Source organism: Pseudophryne corroboree, chromosome 2 (assembly GCF_028390025.1).
Source record: "Pseudophryne corroboree isolate aPseCor3 chromosome 2, aPseCor3.hap2, whole genome shotgun sequence".
NCBI classification, from domain to species: Eukaryota; Metazoa; Chordata; class Amphibia; order Anura; family Myobatrachidae; genus Pseudophryne; species Pseudophryne corroboree.
Window position 1 is genome coordinate 102,008,981 of NC_086445.1, and position 26,208 is coordinate 102,035,188.

The window sequence follows — 26,208 nt, forward strand, 5'->3', positions numbered from 1 at the left end:
TATATGCACAATAATATATGATTTCCTTCCTTTCAAATCAAGGGGGTAACATCGGCGTAACTAAATATATTTTGGGGTAAAAGGTAGAAAAGTTCCCTGACCCCGTACTAAAGCATTGATCCATAAGAGCCAACAAACTAAGGTTCAGATGCAGGTCTACACTTAAAGCACCTGATGCCCGGATTTATCAAACCTTGGAGAGTGATAAATAGCACAGTGATAAAGTACCAGCCAATCAGCTCCTAACTGTCATTTTTCAAACCCAGTCTGTAACATGGCAGTTAGGAGCTGAATGGCTGATATTTTATCACCTCGCTATTTATCACTCTTCAAGGCTTGATAAATGAGCCCCTAAAACTATATTCATACATAGTACAAACTGATACTGTGTATTATTATAAACCCTGTAATATAACTTCTAGAAGTAACATGAGAATCTCGGTGCACATTCTGATCAAACCATGGATGCCCAGCTACAACAACAAATCAAGGTGCGTCTACTCAGCTTTCGGATGTCTATACAATGCAGTACACCTAGCTGTGCAGAGAGGCGGAAAACTCCCTAGAGTTGGCTGTAAGAATAAAATATTGATGTTTACCAATTTTCACTTGACATTTCTTTAGCATGTTTTATGATTTGGGATTTTCATGGCAACCACAGACACAAGATCCTATAGATGATGTAGTGAGCAGAGTAGCTTTGGGATGTCTCTCTGAGCTCTATCTGTCCTGTGACATCCTCCTTCTCCTCCCACTGCCATCACATGACATGCTGAGTGCTGTGATCTTGCCTAGGCTAATTGTGTTTGCGTGAGGAAGCCTTTTTTAAAGGTTTGACCCTCCAGAGAGATAATGAAAGCTGATACTGATTTGTTGAAGGCTAGCTAAGAGAAATTACTATGGGGGTAATTCTGAGTTGATCGCAGCAGCAAGTTTGTTAGCAATTGGGCAAAACCATGGGGGTCATTCCGAGTTGTTCGCTCGCAAGTGAATTTTAGCAGATTTGCTCATGCTAAGCCGCCGCCTTCTGGGAGTGAATCTTAGCATCTTAAAATTGCGAACGATGTATTCGCAATATAGCGATTACACACCTCGTAGCAGTTTCTGAGTAGCTTCAGACTTACTCGGCGTCTGCGATCATTTCACTGCTTGTCGTTCCTGGTTTGACGTCACAAACACACCCAGCGTTCGCCCAGACACTCCCCCGTTTCTCCAGCCACTCCTGCGTTTTTTCCGGAAACGGTAGCGTTTTTTCCCACACGCCCATAAAACGGCCTGTTTCCGCCCAGTAACACCCATTTCCTGTCAATCACATTACGATCGCCAGAACGATGAAAATGCCGTGAGTAAAATTCCTAAGTGCATAGCAAATTTACTTGGCGCAGTCGCAGTGCGGACATTGCGCATGCGCATTAAGCGGAAAATCGATGCGATGCGAAGATTTTTACCGAGCGAACAACTCGGAATGACCCCCCATGTGTACTGCAAGTGGGACAGATATAACATGTGCAGAGAGAGTTAGATTTGAGTGGGTTATTTTGTTTCTGTGCAGGGCAAATACTGGCTGTTTTATTTTTACACTGCAATTTAGATTGCAGATTGAACACACCACACCCAAATCTAACTCTCTCTGCACATGTTATATCTGCCCCCACCTGCAGTGCACATGGTTTTGTCCAATTGCTAACAAACTTGCTGCTGCGATCAACTCAGAATTACCCCCTATGTGTGATGACTGCAGAAGGGTACTTAACTTGCAATTAAAAATAAAAATATTCTATTGGGTATTGCTGCTTTAAAGTTAACTGTCTACTTTTCTCAAAAATAAATAAATAAATCCAATGACTTATTAACAGCTTAAACAATCAAGAGAGGTCGGGGGACATACAGTGGGAACTTTAGTAGATATTACTCTTGTGAGTGCATATGCACTTTTATGCAGAAATGCCACGCAGAGACAATGTACAGCATAAAACAAGACTGAGTTCTTAAAAGAAGGGCCTCTCTATCGGGTATGAGTCATAGGGCCGATATGCATTAGGTCAACAGTCATTAGGCCGACCACTATTGGTTGACAGTGACTAGGTCGACACCTGAAATAGGTCGACACAGTCATTAGGTCGATATGAACAAAGTCGATATGTAAAAAGGTCGACATGAGTTGTTGTTTTTCTACTTATTTTGGTGTCGTTGGGAACCCCAATTAGTGCACCGTGTCCCCTCGCATGGCTCGCTTCACTCACCATGCTTCGGGCAAGGTGCCTCACTCCTCTACCGCTGCATGGGACAGGTTACTATTCCAAAGCATATTCCACGTGGATCGTAAAGAATGAAAAAGTGTAAAAAATTTGACATTTTTTTTTTAAAAACGCATGTCGACCTTTTTCCATGTCGACTAAGTGACCATGTCGACCTAATGACTGTCGACCTAAGTGTGGTCGACCTAACGACCCTATCCCCTCTCCAGCCTATGTCTCAGGTCTGAACCACAGTATATACTTGTTCTGTTTACACTTATGATTTGTATTTTCTATGATTTGTAATGACAAATAATAAACATTGATGATGCTCTAAAACCCAGCAGGTATGAATCAAAGATGAATCAAGTTATCTCTTCAAAATTAAAATGTGTCTGCCACTCTGCACAGCAATGAACATTACTAAAACTGTACCCTCTCCACCAATATGCCATTTTAATAGCTGTACTATCATCTCCCTTCACGACACCCAGTTCCCCTCATCCTGTACAAACTTCTGTTCTCCCACAACCCTTGTCATGTTAGCAGTGGCGTAAGTTTGTCTCAGTTGCCCGGAGGCAAGAAAAATATTGGTGTCCCCCCCATGTATGTAATTTACTCCTGCATAGTAAGCCTGCAGATTCTAACTATATGAAGCTACTACAAAACTGTTGCAACTAGGCATATCTAAGTAGGGGTCCAGCCAGGGCCGGTTCTAAGAGTTGTGGCGCCCCGGGCAAAATATGGGGGCGTGGCTTCATTTGGGGGCGTGGTCACGACGCTGCAAGAAAATAAAAAAATAAATAAAAAGAATACTTACCATCCCCGTTCCTGATCCAGACCCCCTCCGCCGGCGGCACCGCTCTTCTCCCCTCTCTCTTCTCTTCGATCTATGGGAGAGACGTTATTACGTCTCTCCCATAGAACAGCATAGACACTAGAGGTCAATTATGACCCCTAGTGTCTGTGCCGCTATGCTGTGCGGTGCGCGATGACGTCATCGCGCATCGCACAGCAAAGGTCCTCTACACGAAGGGAAACTAGACCGTAGCGTCTAGTTTCCCTTCATGGAGAGGACCTTTGCTGTGCGGTGCGCGATGACATCATCGCGCACCGCACAACTAAGGTCCTCTCAATGAAGGGAAACTAGACGCTACGCGTCTGGTTCCCTTCAAAGCGGGGGGGGGGGGCACAGCAGGGCACTGCGGGGGGCACAGTGGCAGATCTTGCCCTGGTGTGGCGCCCTCCGGATGGCGCCGGCGCCCTCCGGAAGGCGGCGCCCCGGGCAAAAGTACCGCTTGCCCGTGGCAAGAACCGCCACTGGGTCCAGCCACACACTAGAGATGAGCGCCTGAAATTTTTCGGGTTTTGTGTTTTGGTTTTGGGTTCGGTTCCGCGGCCGTGTTTTGGGTTCGAACGCGTTTTGGCAAAACCTCACCGAATTTTTTTTGTCGGATTCGGGTGTGTTTTGGATTCGGGTGTTTTTTTCAAAAAACCCTAAAAAACAGCTTAAATCATAGAATTTGGGGGTAATTTTGATCCCAAAGTATTATTAACCTCAAAAAACATAATTTACACTCATTTTCAGCCTATTCTGAACACATCACACCTCACAATATTATTTTTAGTCCTAAAATTTGCACCGAGGTCGCTGTGTGAGTAAGATAAGCGACCCTAGTGGCCGACACAAACACCGGGCCCATCTAGGAGTGGCACTGCAGTGTCACGCAGGATGTCCCTTCCAAAAAACCCTCCCCAAACAGCACATGACGCAAAGAAAAAAAGAGGCGCAATGAGGTAGCTGTGTGAGTAAGATTAGCGACCCTAGTGGCCGACACAAACACCGGGCCCATCTAGGAGTGGCACTGCAGTGTCACGCAGGATGGCCCTTCCAAAAAACCCTCCCCAAACAGCACATGACGCAAAGAAAAAAAGAGGTGCAATGAGGCGCAATAAAAAAACCACGGTTAGGTGGTATATATTATAATAATAATACAATTATGGATGGACGGACTGCCTGCCGAGTTCCGACACAGAGGTAGCCACAGCCGTGAACTACCGCACTGTACACTGGTTGATAAAGAGATAGTAGTATACTCGTAACAACTAGTATGACACTATGACGGTATAAAGAAAGAAAAAAAAATACCACGGTTAGGTGGTATATATTATAATAATAATACAATTATGGATGGACGGACTGCCTGCCGACTGCCGACACAGAGGTAGCCACAGCCGTGAACTACCGCACTGTACACTGGTTGATAAAGAGATAGTAGTATACTCGTAACAACTAGTATGACACTATGACGACGGTATAAAGAATGAAAAAAAAACCACGGTTAGGTGGTATATATTATAATAATAATACAATTATGGATGGACGGACTGCCTGCCGACTGCCGACACAGAGGTAGCCACAGCCGTGAACTACCGCACTGTACACTGGTTGATAAAGAGATAGTAGTATACTCGTAACAACTAGTATGACACTATGACGACGGTATAAAGAATGAAAAAAAAACCACGGTTAGGTGGTATATATTATAATAATAATACAATTATGGATGGACGGACTGCCTGCCGACTGCCGACACAGAGGTAGCCACAGCCGTGAACTACCGCACTGTACACTGGTTGATAAAGAGATAGTAGTATACTCGTAACAACTAGTATGACACTATGACGACGGTATAAAGAATGCAAAAAAAACCACAGTTAGGTGGTATATATTATAATAATAATACAATTATGGATGGACGGACTGCCTGCCGACTGCCGACACAGAGGTAGCCACAGCCGTGAACTACCGCACTGTACACTGGTTGATAAAGAGATAGTAGTATACTCGTAACAACTAGTATGACACTATGACGGTATAAAGAATGAAAAAAAAACCACGGTTAGGTGGTATATATTATAATAATAATACAATTATGGATGGACGGACTGCCTGCCGACTGCCGACACAGAGGTAGCCACAGCCGTGAACTACCGCACTGTACACTGGTTGATAAAGAGATAGTAGTATACTCGTAACAATTAGGATGACACTATGACGGTATAAAGAATGAAAAAAAAACCACGGTTAGGTGGTAGGTATATAATAATAAATAATACAATTCTGGTCGGACGGACTGCCTGCCGTGTGCCGACACAGAGGTAGCCACAGCCGTGAACTACCGCACTGTACACTGGTTGATAAAGAGATAGTAGTATACTCGTAACAATTAGGATGACACTATGACGGTATAAAGAATGAAAAAAAAACCACGGTTAGGTGGTAGGTATATAATAATAAATAATACAATTCTGGTCGGACGGACTGCCTGCCGTGTGCCGACACAGAGGTAGCCACAGCCGTGAACTACCGCACTGTACACTGGTTGATAAAGAGATAGTAGTATACTCGTAACAATTAGGATGACACTATGACGGTATAAAGAATGAAAAAAAAACCACAGTTAGGTGGTATATATTATAATAATAATACAATTATGGATGGACGGACTGCCTGCCGACTGCCGACACAGAGGTAGCCACAGCCGTGAACTACCGCACTGTACACTGGTTGATAAAGAGATAGTAGTATACTCGTAACAACTAGTATGACACTATGACGGTATAAAGAATGAAAAAAAAACCACGGTTAGGTGGTATATATTATAATAATAATACAATTATGGATGGACGGACTGCCTGCCGACTGCCGACACAGAGGTAGCCACAGCCGTGAACTACCGCACTGTACACTGGTTGATAAAGAGATAGTAGTATACTCGTAACAATTAGGATGACACTATGACGGTATAAAGAATGAAAAAAAAACCACGGTTAGGTGGTAGGTATATAATAATAAATAATACAATTCTGGTCGGACGGACTGCCTGCCGTGTGCCGACACAGAGGTAGCCACAGCCGTGAACTACCGCACTGTACACTGGTTGATAAAGAGATAGTAGTATACTCGTAACAATTAGGATGACACTATGACGGTATAAAGAATGAAAAAAAAACCACGGTTAGGTGGTAGGTATATAATAATAAATAATACAATTCTGGTCGGACGGACTGCCTGCCGTGTGCCGACACAGAGGTAGCCACAGCCGTGAACTACCGCACTGTACACTGGTTGATAAAGAGATAGTAGTATACTCGTAACAATTAGGATGACACTATGACGGTATAAAGAATGAAAAAAAAACCACAGTTAGGTGGTAGGTATATAATAATAAATAATACAATTCTGGTCGGACGGACTGCCTGCCGTGTGCCGACACAGAGGTAGCCACAGCCGTGAACTACCGCACTGTACACTGGTTGATAAAGAGATAGTAGTATACTCGTAACAATTAGGATGACACTATGACGGTATAAAGAATGAAAAAAAAACCACGGTTAGGTGGTAGGTATATAATAATAAATAATACAATTCTGGTCGGACGGACTGCCTGCCGTGTGCCGACACAGAGGTAGCCACAGCCGTGAACTACCGCACTGTACACTGGTTGATAAAGAGATAGTAGTATACTCGTAACAATTAGGATGACACTATGACGGTATAAAGAATGAAAAAAAAACCACGGTTAGGTGGTAGGTATATAATAATAAATAATACAATTCTGGTCGGACGGACTGCCTGCCGTGTGCCGACACAGAGGTAGCCACAGCCGTGAACTACCGCACTGTACTGTGTCTGCTGCTAATATAGACTGGTTGATATTTAAAGAGATATTAGTAGTATACAACAATACTATACTGGTGGTCAGGCACTGGTCACCACTCCTGCAGCAAAAGTGTGCACTGTTAATTAATATAATTGTACTCCTGGCTCCTGCTAACAACCTGCAGTGCTCCCCAGTCTCCCCCACAATTAATTATAAGCTTTTAATTTATACATTGATGACTGTGCAGCACACTGGGCTGAGCTGAGTGCACACAGACTGAGTCACACTGTGTGACTGACTGTGCTGTGTATCGTTTTTTTTTTCAGGCAGAGAACGGATATAGCAGAGAGAAGTGAACGGATATATTATATTAAATAAAAGTTAACTAGCAACTGCACTGGTCACTGACTGTGGTAAACTAACTCTGTCTGCGACTCTGCACAATCTCTCTCTATCTAATCTATCTATCTCTATTCTAATGGAGAGGACGCCAGACACGTCCTCTCCCTATCAATCTCAATGCACGAGTGAAAATGGCGGCGACGCGCGGCTCCTTATATAGAATCCGAGTCTCGCGATAGAATCCGAGCCTCGCGAGAATCCGACAGCGTCATGATGACGTTCGGGCGCGCTCGGGTTAACCGAGCAAGGCGGGAAGATCCGAGTCGCTCGGACCCGTGGAAAAAAAAGTGAAGTTCGTGCGGGTTCGGATTCAAAGAAACCGAACCCGCTCATCTCTACCACACACTACATAGATCTGCTCAGTCCCTCCCAATGCTGAATATTTCTCTGACAATTATTTTGCAAGTGTCATATCCAGGATTAGAACCCACAACCTATTACACTGGAAACAGGCTCCTTACTGATGGAGATATCTGCTGTTGCATAGGAAGTATGAGAATTCTAACTATATGAAGTTACTTGTAATTGTCAGAGAAATAACTTCATATAGTTAGAATTCTCAAGTTTCCTTTATAGGAGCAAATAGCTTCATCAGTAAGGTGTCTGCTTCCAGTATATCTATAATAAAGAGGGTGTGATTTGTAAGGTGTAGTGACTAGTGGGAAAGTTGGCTACGGAAGAGTTACTGGCTGTTGTCAATTAACTTAATTGATTAATGTCACTGAACACACGGAACAGGAGGAGAGGTGCCCCACTTCAAAGCAGGAGCCCGGCGGCAGGTGACTCAGTTGCCTCCCAGAGTTCTGCCTCTGCATGTTAGTCTGCAAGCCTATTTGTTGAGGTGATACTCTATTTTCACTTGGACATATCAAGGCGTATAGCAGGACCAAAACTGCGCCACTGCTGTGTTACACTGGGTAAGTGGCTTCCTGTGTTGGCACGGGTGTGGTATGCAAGGTCAACAGTAACTAGGTCGACAACTATTGGTCGACATAGTTTAGGTCGACAGGGTCTCTAGGTCGACATGGTGTAGGTCGACAGGTCAAACGGTTGACATGAGTTTTTTATGTTTTTTTGGTGTCGTTTTCTCCGTACAGTGACCGGGAACCCCAGTTAGTGCACCGTGTCCCCTCGCATGGCTTGCTTCACTCGCCATGCTTCGGTCAAGGTGCCTCGCTCCGCTAACGCTGCACTCGGCACAGGTTACTATTCCCAATTGTAGTCTGCGTGGATCGTTAAGTATCGAAAAAAATTGTGAAAAACTTGTGTCGACCTTTTGACCTAGAACATGTAGACCTAAAGACCCTGTCGACCTAGTTACTGTCGACCAATAGTGGTCGACCTAGTTACTGTCAACCTAGAGACTGGATCCCGTTGACACTATGCTGAACTCTACAGCACTGTCAAAGGGTGGGCTACTATAGTTTTATAGGGTGGGAAACTATAGTTTTATAGGGTGGGCTATTATAGTTTTATATTTGTTGGCACATTACTCATATTGCATAAGAACTGACTGCAAATATTGCAAGTTTACAATTGCTAATACCGTATGCTAAGACATGTAATCTGGAATACACATTTAAAGGACATTTCTGGTTTATTTCAATTACTCATAAAATTTTAATCAGTTTACATATCTAATGGCTGATCAAGTAATGTACGATACAATTATATAGTTATCTGAAACATTGTAGCAATTCTGAGGAATGGACATGTATCAGCTTATGCTCAAAAGTGACCATGTGTGGAAAAAATGAAGTTTAAAGTCCTACATTATTCCACACCAAAAATACAGTGGATAAGACGGCAACTGCGCCATTAATGGTATATAATAATTTAGGACTCTAAATATCATGATTATTCATGCACCCTGACATTTCTGATAAATTTACTGTTTCAGCTACAGTAACTTTCATTAAAGTACAGTGTTGGCTTAGTTCCATAATTGTGATACATCATGATCAGTCAACTATAAAAATGATGGATGGGACGGTTGAGGGCATTAGATGAGGTGGTGAGGGACTCAGCGGGGTCTGAGGGAGAATGAGGATGTATTAAGAGATGTGAAGAAGCCAAAGGGTATGAGGAAGAATAATTATGTACTGAAGATAATGATGATAGGAAAATTAAGGAGAGTTGATGGATATCAAGAAAGGTGGTAAGCTAGAATGATGAGGCACTTTTGTATTATTGAGGCATCAGAGGAATGCTCTGATGGGAGAATAAATGTGGATGAAGGGAGGTAGAAAGTAATAAATAAATACATACATACATAAATACAAACATACATACATACATACATACATACATACATACATACAGTGCATACATACTACATAAATAAATAAAATAAAATAACTTAATAGGGTGAAGAGTTGTGAGGAGAGATCAAAAATTGTGCATGTATCCCAATCTGTAATGGTTTGTTGCTTAGGGCAATTATGAAAATGTTGGACGTTTTACTGTTCTATATACTGTACAATATGTTCTATATATTCATATACTCATGGAAATGTATCAAATTTAAATTGCTAACTATGGGGGTAATTCCAAGTTGATCGCAGCAGGAAATTTTTTAGCAGTTGGGCAAAACCATGTGCACTGCAGGGGAGGCTGATATAACATTTGCAGAGAGAGTAAGATTTGGGTGGGTTATTTTATTTCTGTGCAGGGTAAATACTGGCTGCTTTATTTTTACACTGCAAATTAGATTGCAGATTGAACACACCACACCCAAATCTAACTCTCTCTGCACATGTTATATCTGCCTCCCCTGCAGTGCATATACTGTAGTTTTGCCCAACTGCTAAAATATTTCCTGCTGCGATCAACTTGGAATTACCCCCTATATATGACTGAATGATAATGGTCAGACAGAGACAGCTGGCTTAGAAAGGGGGTAAACCAGAACACTTGCTGTTGGGGAAGGGAATTTTTATGTAAGGTGTGTATGAGCCAAGAACAGTATTTATAAATAAATAAAAACATACTGTAATTTCACAATGAACGTGTATATAATAAGCACATCATAAAGATGTATGTGGACAGAACGGACATGACACGGGTTAATGATCTGCACAAATTCCACCCACTGTAACCTCACCCTGCTCCAGAATGGTGGGCTGAGGATAGGAGAGCAACCACTAGAAGTCACAAGATTATTGGTCACATCAACAGATGCCTCTATACTGTGCACTCTAAATCTACTTACAGTACTCCGACTCCTATCTAAGTATTGGTAGCTAAGGTGTACCACTAAAATCCACAGTTACCTACATACAGTGAAATTAAGCATCTTGTTTAATTAACCAATATTTTTGAGGCTACAAACTATTAATTCATTTGAAATACATATACCACTGAGACATGAAGAACGTTGGTCAGTACTTACTTGTGATCATATATATGCAATATTATTACTGTATACAAAATGGCTGCCTCCGCTAAGTGTTGGGTATACATTATTACACGTAGGTATGGAAAGATTTACTTCTTCATACAGTATGTACTTTTTAAAGCACTAGTTTAAGGGATAGATTTATCAAAGCCTAAAGAGAGATAAAGTGGAGAAAGAAAAAGTAGCAGCCAATCAGTTCCTAACTGCCACGTCACAGGCTGTTTTTGAAAAGATGACAGTTAGGAGCTGATTGGTTTGTACTTTATCTCTCTCCGAGCTCTCTCCAAAAATCTGCCCCTTATTTACTGTGCAAGGAAGTTAACTCACAACTGATTTACGTGACTATGTATTCTATATTGATTGTTACTATTTACTTCACAAAACATGTTCTCTTTAAGCATTTCAGGTCACTGTGCAATTAGCTGGGTTTGTGGATTTGACTTGTGACATTAAATACACACTGCAGATGACAAAGCACTGTGTAGACTATAATGAGCCAGGCTCTCTTCCCCGATTATACGCCCCTTAGCTCTCATCATTTCCTAGCTACGTGAAGATAAACGGGGTATGTCAGTGCTGTCCCTTCTGTTTCTATATTCTCCCAACCCTTGATCACAACCTACACCCCCACAAATTGTCTATTCCTCTGACGAAGGTCCACAGCCATGTACTGCTAATACACACAAATAGTATATCAGTACTAAATCCATTACAGCTACCCCTGTGCCTTTGTGTTTTTGTACACAGGATTATCTCACTATACAACATGAAAACATCCTTAAATCAGATCATTATGAACCTATCCTGGGGTATCCCCATATATGTGTTCTGTTTCCTTAACCAGAGTACACGTCACAAACTAGACAAAATTCTACTGTACTGTAAGCTCTACTACAAATTACATAACACTCTACACACACACACACACACACACACACACACACACACACACACACACAGTCACACACACACACACACACACACACACACACACACACACACACACACACACATACAGTCACACACACACACACACACACACACACACACACACACACACACAGACACATACATACATACATACAGACACACACACACACACACACACACACATTAATGTTTACGTTAACGATAGTAATATTACAAAAAAATAGCACATGATAAATCAGGTAAAATAATAAGTAATACGGCAAGTTGCATTTTACTTGCAATGTCTGGATTTTATATATAGAATAGTGTTTCTATGGAAATGAAGGTTTCGATATGGACATCATTGTATAAATGTACACACACATATATATATATATATATATATATACACAGTATATATATATATATATATATATATATATATATATATCTTTACTTCTACATACCTATCATGTGCTAGAAAACAGGAGATATCTATAGGTTCTATAGGATACCAGGGAATCTATAAGATACTCTGGCATTGAAGTAGGATATGGCCATACAGTACATCTACCTGGCTCATGTCTCTGGATGCTGTGACACTAATGAGCAGCATATGTCTAATGGCAGTCCGGCCAAATGTCACTCATCTATACTAAGTGCCTGACATTCAGTGGCTGACATGCCAGTCCCTATATGCTGTCCTCACAGGGTGTAAAGGATTCTCTTTCATTAATTCTACATTTAATGGTCTTGGGCCCCACAAGTGCTAATTAATATATGCATACACTTTTCTAGATTCCTGCATCTCGCTCCAACCCTATCCATCTGTGACTGGTTCCTACTGGGTCATACATCCCTATCCATCTGTAACTGGTTCCTACTGGGTCATACATCCCTATCCATCTGTGACTGGTTCCTACTGGGTCATACATCCCTATCCATCTGTGACTGGTTCCTACTGGGTCATACGTCCCTATCCATCTGTGACTGGTTCCTACTGGGTCATACATCCCTATCCATCTGTAACTGGTTCCTACTGGGTCATACATCCCTATCCATCTGTGTCTGGTTCCTACTGGGTCATACATCCCTATCCATCTGTAACTGGTTCCTACTGGGTCATACATCCCTATCCATCTGTGTCTGGTTCCTACTGGGTTATACATCCCTATCCATCTGTGTCTGGTTCCTACTGGGTAATACATCCCTATCCATCTGTGTCTGGTTCCTACTGGGTCAGGCATCCCTATCCATCTGTAACTGGTTCTTACTGGGTCATAGATCCCTATCCATCTGTAACTGGTTCCTACTGGGTCATACATCCCTATCCATCTGTGTCTGGTTCCTACTGGATCAGGCATCCCTATCCATCTGTAACTGGTTCTTACTGGGTCATACATCCCTATCCATCTGTAACTGGTTCTTACTGGGTCATCCATCCCTATCCATCTGTGACTGGTTCCTACTGGGTCAGACATCCCTTTCCATCTGTAACTGGTTCCTACTGGGTCATCCATCCCTATCCATCTGTGACTGGTTCCTACTGGGTCATACATCCCTATCCATCTGTGACTGGTTCCTACTGGGTCATACATCCCTATCCAACTATAACTGGTTCTTACTGGGTCATCCATCCCTATCCATCTGTGACTGGTTCCTACTGGGTCATACATCCCTATCCATCTGTAACTGGTTCTTACTGGGTCATCCATCCCTATCATCTGTGACTGGTTCCTACTGGGTCATACATCCCTATCTATCTGTGACTGGTTCCTACTGGGTCATGCATCCCTATCCATCTGTAACTGGTTCCTTCTGGCTCGTACATCCCTATACAACTATAACTGGTTCCTACTGGGTCATAAATCCCTATCCATCTGTAACTGGTTCCTACTGGCTCATGCATCCCTATCCATCTGTAACTTGTTCCTACTGGCTCGTACATCCGTAACCATCTGTAACTGGTTCCTACTGGGTCACACATCCCTATCCATCTGTAACTGGCTCCTACTGGGTCATACATCTTTATCTATCTGTAAGGGTTCCTACTGGGTCATACATCCCTATCCATCTGTAACTGGTTCCTACTGGGTCATACATCCCTATCCATCTGTAACTGGTTCCTACTGGCTCGTACATCCCTAACCATCTGTAACTGGTTCCTACTGGGTCACACATCCCTATCCATCTGTAACTGGTTCCTACTGGGTCATACATCTTTGTCTATCTGTAAGGGTTCCTACTGGGTCATACATCCCTATCCATCAGTAACTGGTCCCTACTGGGTCACACACCCTATCCATCTGTAACTGGTTCCTACTGGGTCATACATCCCTATCCATCTGTAACTGGTTCCTACTGGGTCATACATCCCTATCCATCTGTGACTGGTTCCTACTGAGTCATACGTCCGTATCCATCTGTGACTGGTTCCTACTGGGTCATACATCCCTATCCATCTGTGACTGGTTCCTACTAGGTCATACATCCCTATCCATCTGTAACTGGTTCCTACTGGCTCATACATCCCTATCCATCTGTAACTGGTTCCTACTGGGTCATACATCCCTATCCATCTGTAACTGGTTCCTACTGGGTCATACATCCGTATCCATCTGTAACTGGTTACTACTGGGTCATACATCCCAAACCATCTGTAACTGGTTCCTACTGGGTCATACATCTCTATCCATCTGTACCTGGTTCCTACTGGGTTATACATCCCTATCCATCTGTAACTGGTTCCTACTGGGTCATACATGCTTATCCGTCTCTAACTGGTTCTTACTGGGTCATCCATCCCTATCCATCTGTAACTGGTTCCTACTGGGTCATACATCCGTATCCATCTGTGACTGGTTCCTACTGGGTCATACATCCCTATCCATCTGTAACTGGTTCCTACTGGGTCATACATCCGTATCCATCTGTAACTGGTTACTACTGGGTCATACATCTCTATCCATCTGTACCTGGTTCCTACTGGGTTATACATCCCTATCCATCTGTAACTGGTTCCTACTGGGTCATACATGCTTATCCGTCTCTAACTGGTTCCTACTGGGTCATGCATCCCTATCCATCTGTACCTGGTTCCTACTAGGTCATATAACCCTATCCATCTGTGACTGGTTCCTACTGGGTCATACATCCCTATAATTTTGTAACTGACCCCAACAGGGTCATGCATCCCTATTCATCTGTAACCAGTCCCTAGAGGGTCATGCAGCCCTAGCCAACTGTAACCGGTACCTACAGAGTCATGTATCCCTATTAATCTGTAATTGGTCCCTACAGGATCATGCATGCCTATCCATCTGTAACTGATCCCTTCAAGTCATGAACCCTTATCCATCTGTATCTGACCCCTACTGGGTCATGCATTCCTATTCATCTGTAACTAGTTTCTAATGGTTTATACATCCTGATACATCTATAATCGATCACTACAGGGTCATGCACCCCTATCCATTTGTTACTGATTCTTACAGAGTCATGTATCCATATCTACTGTATCTGTAACCAATCCTTACACGGTCATACATCCCTATCCATCTGTAACTGGTCCCTACAGGATCATGCACCCCTATCCATCTGTAACTGGTCCCTAAAGGATCATGCACCCCTATCCATCTGTAACTGGTCCCTAAAGGATCATGCACCCCTATCCATCTGTAACTGGTCCCTAAAGGATCATGCACCCCTATCCATCTGTAACTGGTCCTGACAAAGTCATGAATCCTTATCCGTCTGTACCCGATCCCTACGAGGTCATGTATCCATATCCATCTGTAACCAATCCCTATGGGGCCATGCATCCCTATCCATCTTGTAACTGGTCCCTACAGAGTTATGAATCCCTATACATTTGTGATCGCTATCTACAGTGTCATAGATATTTGTCCATCTGTAATCAGTCCTTACAGGGTTGTGTATCCCTAGCCATCTGTAACCGATACCTAAGGGTGATGCATCTTGACCATATGTAAATGATCCCTACAGGGTCAAGCACCCCTATCCAACTGTAACCAGCCCCTACAGGGTCATGCATCCCTTTATATCTCTACAGGGTAATGCTGATCTCTACAGGGTCACGCTGATATCTACAGGGTAATGCTGATCTCTACAGGGTCACGCTGATATCTACAGGGTCATGCATCCTTATACATCTATAACTGATCCCTACAGGGTCATGCACTCCTATCCAACTGTAACCAGCCCCTACAGGGTCATGCATCCCTTTATATCTTTACAGGGTCATGCTGATCTCTACAGGGTCATGCTGATCTCTACGGGGTCATGCATCCTTATACATCTATAACTGATCCCTACAGGGTCATACATCCCTACCTGGCTATAATTGGTCCCTACAGGTAATGCATCCCTATCCATCTGTAATTTATCACTATAGGGTCATGCCCCCCTATTTGTAACTGGTCCTTACAGGTCATGCATCCCTATATATCTGCAACCAGTCCCTATAGGGTCATCCACCTCTATCCATCTGTAAACGGTCCCTACAGGGTCATCCACCTCTATCCATCTGTAACTGGTCCCTACAGGGTCATCCACCTCTATCCATCTGTAACCGGTCCCTACAGGGTCATCCACCTCTATCCATCTGTAACCGGTCCCTACAGGGTTATCCACCTCTATCCATCTGTAAACGGTCCCTACAGGGTCATCCACCTCTATCCATCTGTAACCGGTCCTACAGGGTCATCCACCTCTATCCATCTGAAACTGGTCCCTACAGGGTCATCCACCTCTATCCATCTGTAACCGCCCGGTCCCTACAGGGTCATCCACTTCTATCCATCTGTAATTGGTGCCTATAGGGTCAGGCATCCCTATCTGGCTGTAACTGATCCCTACAGAGTCCTGCTTCCCTATCCATCTGTAACTTATCGCTGCAGGGTCATGCACCCCTATTTGTAACTGGTTCCGACAGGTCATGCATCCCTATATATCTTTAACCGGTCCACCCCCCTCCATCTGTGCCCGGTCGCTACAGGGTCCCTCTCATTTACCGTGGGAGAAGTCAGTTTTCTGATGCTCTCCCCCAGGGAGTCCAGATTCACCCGTCTCCTTCTGGTCGCCCTTCTGGGGCCAACAGCCGGCGGTGGGTGCTGCTCCTGCGACCCCGAGGGGCTTCTGCTGCCGTTCCAACACATCCTTGCCAAGGGGCATTCTGGCTCTTCCTCCGGACTGGTCTCAAGATAGTCAGATCCCAGCGAGCTGAAGGATTCGGATGAGATCTTCCTCCTGGCCATGCTGCCGGCGCTGGGGGAACCACCATGAGCTGCTGAGTGCGCTATGCCAGGCTGCGGAGGGTGGCGGGCATGCTGGGGTGCGATGCCGGGCTCCAGCTCCTCAGTTATATAGAGGGTCCTGGCGTGGCTCTGCCGCCTGGCACCCCCTGTGCATCGCTTTTGTTCCTGTGTCTGTGCGGCTGGGTGCACCGTGCGTCTGGCTGCTCCTCTTTCCCTCTGTCATTTAGCAGCAGCTGCTCTTCCTTCTCCCATCCTATATGTGTGTCTTCCTCCTCTCCTCCTGCCCAGGCTGCTGCTGCTGCAATATCATCACATGCTGGTCCTCTGTCACCAGCCTGACACACTGTGCCCGGGCATGGGAAGGGGACAAGCCCACCCACCCTTATTGCAATGGCCAAAGAGGAGGAAGAAAGGGTCTGTGAAATCCAACCACTGTGCCTGGTGGAAATTCCTGCTCACAGCTGTGATGTACAGGCACGTCCCCCTCCTTCTGACACACAAAGCTGTAATAGTGAGTTATGGGTACCAATTACACACTATGGCAAGCTAGTGCAGCTCTGCCACAGTCACACAGTTCACCGGCATAGTGCTGCACAAAGCAGTACCCCTCCAGCAGGGTGGCACATACAGTATACTGTGTATAGAACACTCTCACCCGGGGGCACAGACATCACCACTGCATGCAGTGATACAGTACATACATTACACTATCTCTTTCATGTTCTCTCACACAAGGGGAGATGTATTAAACATCAGAGGGAGATAAAGTGGAGAGAGATAAAGTACCAATTAATTAGCTTCTAACTGCCATTTAACAGGCAGTGTTTGAAAAATTACAGTAAGGAACTGACTGGTTGGTGCTATGGAGCGTATGTATTAAAGGTTGGAGAGAGATAAAGGGGACTATGTATATGTATCAAAGAGCTGCTGTGTTTGAAAAAGACAGGAGCAGATTGGTTGGTACTTTATCTCTCTCCACTGTGCCTTTCTCCAAGCATTGATACATGTTTCCTCTGACCTCTCTCCACTTTATCTCTATCCAAGCGTTGTTGCACCCCCCCCTTCCACCCCCCACCCCGCACCCGACCCACACACACGGGCATAAACTGTAGTGTGTAAGGAATGTAAAAAAAGAAAAAATAACCCCATCTCTTCAAAACCAATCCTAAAAAAATTTTTATATTTAATTTAGTTTAGAAAGTTTTTTTTTTTTAACTATTTAAAGATTATATTATGCACATCTGCAGAACTGATCTCCTTGTCAAAACTGGGGACACAGTGTGGCGGTGCTGATGCAAATCCAAAATACGGCATAGACCCCACAGAGTAGTATCTTCACACATTCAAAGGCACAGTTATGCCTCTCATGCTGGGGGAGATAAATCAAATCTTGGAGAGCAATCAACCAATCAGCTTCTGTCATTTTACAGACTGTGGGCCTAATTCACACCTGATTGCTCACTAGGGTTTTTTTGCACTGCTGAGATCAGATAGTCGCTGCCCATAGGAGAGTGTATTTTTGCCTTGCAAGTGTGCAAATGTATGTGTAGCAGACATGTACAAACAGATCTTGTGCAGTGTCTGAGTAGCCCAGAACTTACTCAGTCGCTGCGATCACTTCAGCCTGTCCAGGACCGGAATTGACGTCAGGAACCCTCCATGAAAACGCTTGGACACGCCTGCGCTTTTCCAAACACTCCCAGAAAACGTTCAGTTGACACCCACAAACGCCTTCTTCCTGTCAGTCTCCTTGCGAATGCCTGTACGAACGGATCCTTTGCACAAACCCAGCGCTGAGCGGTGATCTGCTTTGTACCCGTGCGACACACCTGCAAATTGCGGTGCATACGCATGCGTAGTTTTGACCGGATTGCAGCGCTGCAAAAAAACGCTAGCGAGCGATCAGGTCTGAATTACAGGAGCTGCTTGGCTAGTGCTTTATCTCTTTCCAAACTCTGATGCATAGCCCTACCCTGCAAGAAACATACTGTACAGTACTGTGCAAAATTGCAGGTGTGGAAAAAATACTGCAAAGTAAGAATGCTTTTAAAAAATAGAAATAGTAATAGTGTTTTTTTTTTTAAATCAATTAACCAAACGCAAAGTGGATGAATGAAGAGAACTCTAAATCAAATCAATATTTTCTGTGACCACCCTTTGCCTTTAAAACAGCATCAATTCTTCTAGGTACACTTGCACACAGTTTTTGAAGGAATGCAGCAGGGAGGTTACATTATTCCAAACATCTTGGAGAGCTAACCATAAGTCTTTTCTGGATGTACAGTAGGCTTGCTCAAATCTATTATTGATTTTATTGTTATATATGTATTTTTTTATCTCTAATATATCAAATTATTGTGTAAATTAATAAATTGTTACGCGCTCTCTAATTGAGTAACTTGTATAACTCGTTCTTATGTTAATTATCTATGTGACTGCTAGGTCATTTGGGAGCAGCTTAGAATAAGCACTACCAATGTGGAGATATTTTCGTTTTATTAAAATAACGCGTTCTAAAAAAAAATTTTTAGCGTCCAAAGTTTTTATCTAATTTCATTCAAAAAGAATTAGGTTAGGTTACATAATCTGTATGTATCCAGCAATCACTGATACCCCTTTCACACCGCACAAATAACCCGATATCGACCCAGTATATTGCCAGGTCAACGTGGGTCGCTGTGCGGTGTGAAAGGGTCACTCCCATCCGCCTGACTCGGTAATTCAAGCCGGGAATAAAGAAGTGTTTTTCCTGGGTTATTACCAGGTCAGGTGCAGTATGAACGGATTACCTGGGTCAATGCAACCTGGTACCCGTTCACAGCATAGGGAGAGGCAGCACGGAGATGATCTCACCTCCCAGCGCCGCCTCCTCCCCGCACCGGATGCTGCCGCGGCCCCCGATGGCAACCCGATCCGCAGGGGTGCTTTAAGAGAGGAGGAGGCCCGGGTGCAGCCTCCTCCATTCGGGCCCCCTCCTCTCTGCCGGCAGCGCTCAGAGTCTGAGCACTAGAGCACTCAGATTCTACTGTGCATGCGCAGATCTCTGGGAAAATGGCTCAGTGGCCATTTTCCCTGAGATTTCTCTACTGCGCATGTGCCAAACTCTGTGAAAATGGCCGCTGGGCCATTTTCACAGAGTTTTAATACTGCCGTAAACGTCGCTGCTGGACTCCGGAGGGGTGAGTATTTAGAAAATGGGTGCAGTTTGTGCGGTGGGGGCCCCCTCTGGACTCAGGGGGCCTATGTGCACCGCACACACTGCACCCATTATAGAAATGCCAGTGCCGATGCGGCATATTGCCGGGTTGGGACGCCAGTTCTCAGGGTCCAATGCCGGGTCGCACCCGGGAAGGACCGTTTCCAATTATTGGGTGCTACCCGGCATTTGCGCTCTGAAAGCGGTATCAGAGACAACGGAAACAGTTTTCATAATCAGCGATAAAATAAAAATACTGAGGAAGCCAACATCTTCCATGACAATACAACATCCACTCCTATCTAAGGAGCAAATGTATTTTATTTATACTATTCCAAACCCGACGGTTCACGATGGGTATAGATGACGTGTTGCTAAAAAAAAAAGACAATTTACTGTCAGATTTCAGTTTTGATTGAACATCTGTGTCCGTCATTTTTGCCGACTGTATCTGACGACAGTTTTGACCTTGCCTATCAAAACCGATGGCAACTAGAAGTGCCTAGATAGATTTAAAAAAAAAAAATTTGGGAGCTACCGCTCTATGCTAATCAGCGCAGTCCCATTCATTTCAGCTGAAAGTTTTTGGGAGTGACGCTGTCGCTTTCATCACAGCCCATCAAAGTGAAGTTCTGCATTTTTGTATTTTGCCAAGACCCATGAATGCCTACATGGAATGAAGAGGACCTCTTCCCGAGATTCTGTGAGAAATAAACTAGAGAACAAAGGATGTGTGGGGGAGTGTTAATTTAATAAATGCTCACGACAGTCGCTGTCCATGTTCTGTCTTTATTTGAATATTTTTTTTACAGGTTGACTACAGGTGCCCGTAATGTCCAAGCATGTCGGCACTTGTGGTTTGACAAGTGCCATCATGTTGGGGTAGGCTTGCTGGGACTTGTATGGTACCTATAAAAATAATATTATTTAACTATTTATTTCTTTTTCCCCCCTGTACCCAAAGCCAAGAGGGTGTGGGGAAGAGGGGTCTCAAAATCTCCAGGGATTTCAGACTTGAGAGGCCAGTTTGAGGCTGCTTGACATTATGGCAGTGGACCCCACGCTGTGTGTCTCCCTGCTGTAGCTTTATCCCCCTGGTGCTGGTTATGGGAAAGTAGAAATAACCCCAATCCATTAGTTCCACCTATTTTCCAATACCAGCCGATTCTCAGAAGCGGTTTTAGGGGTGTGTATGGGGACACCATTTTTTGGGGGGGTATTTAACTATCTACATAGTTTTACACCTAAGGAAGCCTGCAGAGATCATAGCGATCTGTGCAATGCTCCACCAAATCTTGCCTGTCTCAGGTACAGTAGGTCTATTGTTTGGGTGGGTTTGACGTTTTACGGTCAATTTTAAATCCAACCATCGGCAAATCTGCAGCTCCTATACTTGTCTATGTAAAAATACCACTAGTTGGTCTGATGTTCTACACTGTTCTAAAGTTTGCTTTTTGATCGTTTTGCCGTTAGTTTTTACTTCAGTAAATGGTCGATTGTCAAAAGTGATGGTAAAACGACTAAAACCCTCAAATCAACCCTTAGTACTTTTATCCCGTAGGACGGGGCGCACTATTCTCAAAAATGCATTCAAACTTCCAAAATTGCCATTTTAGGTCACTTTTGGAAGAGCTGTCCTTTGCATTTTTAATTGCAAATTGGTGTTACTAAACGCCGTTATGCATGCGATCAGTGGTGGGATGTATTGCACTGAAAATGTGATGCTTGATGCATCCCGCCTTATGGGGCAGATGTACTAAGCCGGGGAGAGTGACTAAGTGGTGATAGATAAAGTGGCAGCCCAGCAGCTCCTGTCATTTTTCAAACGGGTTCAGTATGATTTACCAACGGACACAATACCGACGATCATAATCCCGACAGCCATTGACCTACAGTCAAAATACCAACATAGGCAAAATACCGACATTCATTATGCGACATTTGAATGCCGACATGTCAAATACTGACATGAGTTTTTCTAGTTTTTCTGTGTAAATGTTGACATAGGTCGACATGGACACCATCTAAGTGTACCGTGTCCTCTCGCATGGCGAGCACAGCTTCGGGCACTATTACATACCCCTCCAGGACCACTGGGATAGTAAATAATGAACAAGTCTGTTTTGGGGCAAAAAATCCTTAAAAACGCATGTCGGCATTTTGACATATCAGCATTTCAAATATTGGTATTCTTATTTTAAACATGCCGGCATTCTGAATGTCGGTATTTTGACAGTGTCTGTATTTTGACTGTCGGTCAATGGCTGTCAGGATTACGACCATCAGTATTGTATCCGTCAGTAAATCAACTGCTACCCCTTCAAACACAGCCTGTAACATGGCAGTTGGGAGCTGATTGGCTGGTAATTTATCTCTCTCCACATTATCACTCTCCAAGGTTTAGTACATCTCCCTCTTTGTCCTTTTACACAACTCTTGTGCCTCAGCCCAATGACACACACAATATAAATTCCTCGCACTGTCATTATATTCCTCACACTATCATCAGGGTTAGCTTGTGGCAAAATATCTGAGTGAGCATTTTATACCAAGATGTATCACAGAGAGATAACCGAATCTCCTTGTATGTAGGAATGTAAATATACCATGTTCCATGCTCTCATTTAGATGTCTTCTTCATTCATATAGGGAAAGTGATTGGAGTAAGATCTAACCTACGGTAAAGGGTTATGCTAGCTGGGAGGCACTGCTTATTACAGTAATGTTGCTGGCTGAAGAGCTTCAAGCCTCTTCTATCATCCAACGAATGACATTCTCTGAACATCTTGCCTGACTGATTGCTAGGCAGTCATTATATGTTGGTAATTATGTCATGCCATTAGAAGGCATCTGTCAGTCAAGTAGGTCGACCATATTCTGTAGGTTGCAGTGTCAACAGCACTGGACTCTGGGCAGTTTGGAGCACCCTGGTGGCCACATATCACAGGAGCATGGGGATTTATAGGCTTCATCAAACTCTGGACAGCTGTATACACCAGTTTATCTATTAACCTATGTGTTGTATGTCTAAATTTGCCAATGTATAATAAACTTTGATGGGTTGAGAAAGAAAGCAGTAGCCTGTGTTCTGAACTTGGTGTCAATTCAATTCTGAGCTATCGACGAGTGTAACACCATTGTGGCAACGGCACCCAACATCACCCCTAAATCGCCTGTACATTGCGTATTATAATTTGCAGCCCCATGGGGGTGTATATTGAGATACACAAACTGAGACAACTACATGTATGGTATTTGTGGGCACTATAAGCAATTTATGTACAAGCCTAGCTGAGTCCCTTTTAGATTTTGTACAGGCATTTCAGAGTTGTCTCCATCATGAGATGTTATTATGCTAGAAACCTTATTCATCTCCCTAAGGGTCACCTACGGAGACCTGAAGTGTATTAGACCAACAGGTGACAGGATGAACTTAATTTTGGTGGCTTTGGTGATAGGTAAATACCACCTGCATGTACTTATCCTACGCAATGGCTGCTCTATCAGATATTGCACCTGATGAATGATGGAACAGTATGGGATGGACTGGAGTACTTTATTGTTACAAACAAGACACAGGAGGGCTTAAAGGAGTTTTTATTTTTGCCCTACATAGATTCCCTGACCAGTGCACCACAAAAAAAAAAAAAAAAAAGACTACATAAGACCGGGCATTAACCAAAGACGGCTCAAATGTACATCATGGTGCAAGTATGGTAAAAGCAATCCTTGGTTGGTCTCCTTACACTAATGATTATATCACAATAAAGATAGATGAAACGAGCAGCATTAGCAATGTAATACTTAATGAGAGTGTAGATCCTAATATGATATTAGTCAGTATTTTACAACATCAAATATACTTCTCTGAGTTATGCACATACAAACATACATGTCCTAAGCATAATTCTCCAGACAGAGATAGCCAGGAGCTCAGTGTTGGAACAACCTACATTAGCACCACAGAAAACGGTCAGCAAACTGTAGCCCAAGCCCATTTACTATAGCAACCATTATAATTCATTAATTCACCATCCATATACCCGCACACTGAACCTGTGTGGTGCCCTTTACTGTGACCATTGTACAATACAGACCAATGCTCCGGTGACTGTTACATTGCTGATACCTTTCTTTTGTGGATAGCATGTTGGGTATGAAATTCCGGCTGTCGGGATGCCGGTGGTCAGGGAGACCAACAGGGGCATCCCAACAGTTGAAATACCAACTAGGGGCAGTAAGTTGTCTAACCCTCCCCCCTACCCTAACCCTAATCCTAACTTTTTGGTGCCTAACCCTAAACCTTGTAAATGTTTGCTGCTTTAAAATTTTTTATGAGTTTGGCTGGAATCTCGGAGCTCCGGCCGTGTCACACTCCATTACATCCAGCTCCCATATCTCTAGAAGGATATAAATATATTAGAGAGCGTAGAAATGAGGGCAACTAAAATGGTACATGGCCTACATCACAAAGCTTACCTGGAAAGACTAAATGATCTCAATACGTATAGTTATTAGGGAAAGGGGGGACAGGATAGAAACTTTCCAATATATCAAGGGTTTTAACAAGGTCCAGGAGGGAGACATTCTCCAAAGGAAGAGAAGTAGTAGAACACAAGGACATGCACTGAAACTGCATGGAGGAAGGTTCAGGGTAAATTTATGGAAAAATTACTTCCCAGAAAGGGTAGTGGATAAGTATAATAGCCTCCCATCAGAGATGATAAAGGCTAAGACAGTAGAGCAATTTAAACATGCTTGGGACAGGCATATGAATATCCTGACAAACAACTAAGGATCAAAAAGGGTTGAGATTACCTGAAGGATAAAAAAAGGGGCAGGCTAGATGGGCCAAGTGGTTCATGTATGCCTTAAAATTCTATGTTTCTATGTTGCAGGCATCTCACAGATGAGTAGCATCAGCCACCCCCCATCAATGGGGAAAACATTGATAGCGGCTACAAGCCATTGGTGGTTAATGGCCATGTATAGGGGAATGTCTCCAACAGTGAGGACCTTATTTTGAGAATCACCAACGTAATCTTGAGTTTGTGGAATGTTTATCTTCCAATCCGTACATTAAATGTATATAGTGATAGTAGTCATACCAGTAAAATACAACACATATTGTGGCACAATAAAGGTAATCATTCATTACAGTATATTCTTGTTATTCATTTGTCTGTCCATTTTCACCCTTTCACATTGTACAACTTTTTGCACTAATTTTTTTTTCATGGAATCCTGCTTCCCATATCCTAATTAGTCTCACTATCAAATCTAGAGACATCCTGGTTGTTAGATAAACCTACAGACAGCTCTGAATAAGGGAAGTTTAATTATGGCCACTCTGTAGTTAATTGTTTGGTTTACAGTATCTCTGCCTAACATAGATTGTAATTGCAACTTGGAAGGATAATGTCAGCCCTTAAGCTAAATGTTAGTGGTGGCAGAAAGTGAGAGGTGTGATGAATTTTGAGTAGGAATTTTAGACAGATAAGGTGCTTATGTTTAGTGACTCTTTTACACCCACATGTCATGACACCCCATATGTCATGACACCCTATAAGAGATTAATGCAAACATATTCTCTCTACTAATCTAAGCACATGCTTGGTTTATAATAAACCAACTGTATTATTGAACTTTACAAATTAGTAGAGATGTGCACCGGACATTTTTCGGGTTTTGGTTTTGGATTCGGTTTCGCGGCCGTGTTTTGGATTCGGACGTGTTTTGGCAAAACCTGCCTTAAGATTTTTTGTCAGATTTGGGTGCGTTTTGGATTCGGGTGTTTTTTTTTAAAAAAACCCTCAAAAACAGCTTAAATCATAGAATTTGGGGGTCATTTTGATCCTATAGTATTATTAACCTCAATAACCATAATTTCCACTCATTTCCAGTCTATTCTGAACACCTCACACCTCACAATATTATTTTTAGTCCTAAAATTTGCACCGAGGTCGCTGGATGACTAAGCTAAGTGACCCAAGTGGGCGGCACAAACACCGGGCCCATCTAGGAGTGGCACTGCAGTGTCAGACAGGATGGCACTTAAAAAAATAGTCCCCAAACAGCACATGATGCAAAGAAAAAAAAAGGTGCACCAAGGTCGCTGGATGGC

General features: G+C 43.3%; 1 protein-coding gene and 1 long non-coding RNA gene across 2 annotated transcripts in view; one reads left to right on the forward strand and one right to left on the reverse strand.

The window, feature by feature from the left end:
- GUCY1A2 (guanylate cyclase 1 soluble subunit alpha 2) overlaps positions 1-17,398 on the reverse strand; it is a 374,872-nt gene extending 357,474 nt beyond the window's left edge. Inside the window, exon 1 of the mRNA XM_063951569.1 lies at positions 16,646-17,398. Coding sequence (XP_063807639.1) covers positions 16,646-16,888 — 243 coding nt within the window. The 5' untranslated portion in view covers positions 16,889-17,398. The remainder of the gene's footprint in view (positions 1-16,645) is intronic.
- Positions 1-26,208, forward strand: part of LOC135001269 (uncharacterized) — a 177,029-nt gene that overhangs the window by 41,519 nt on the left and 109,302 nt on the right. The gene's annotated exons all lie outside the window — the stretch shown is intronic.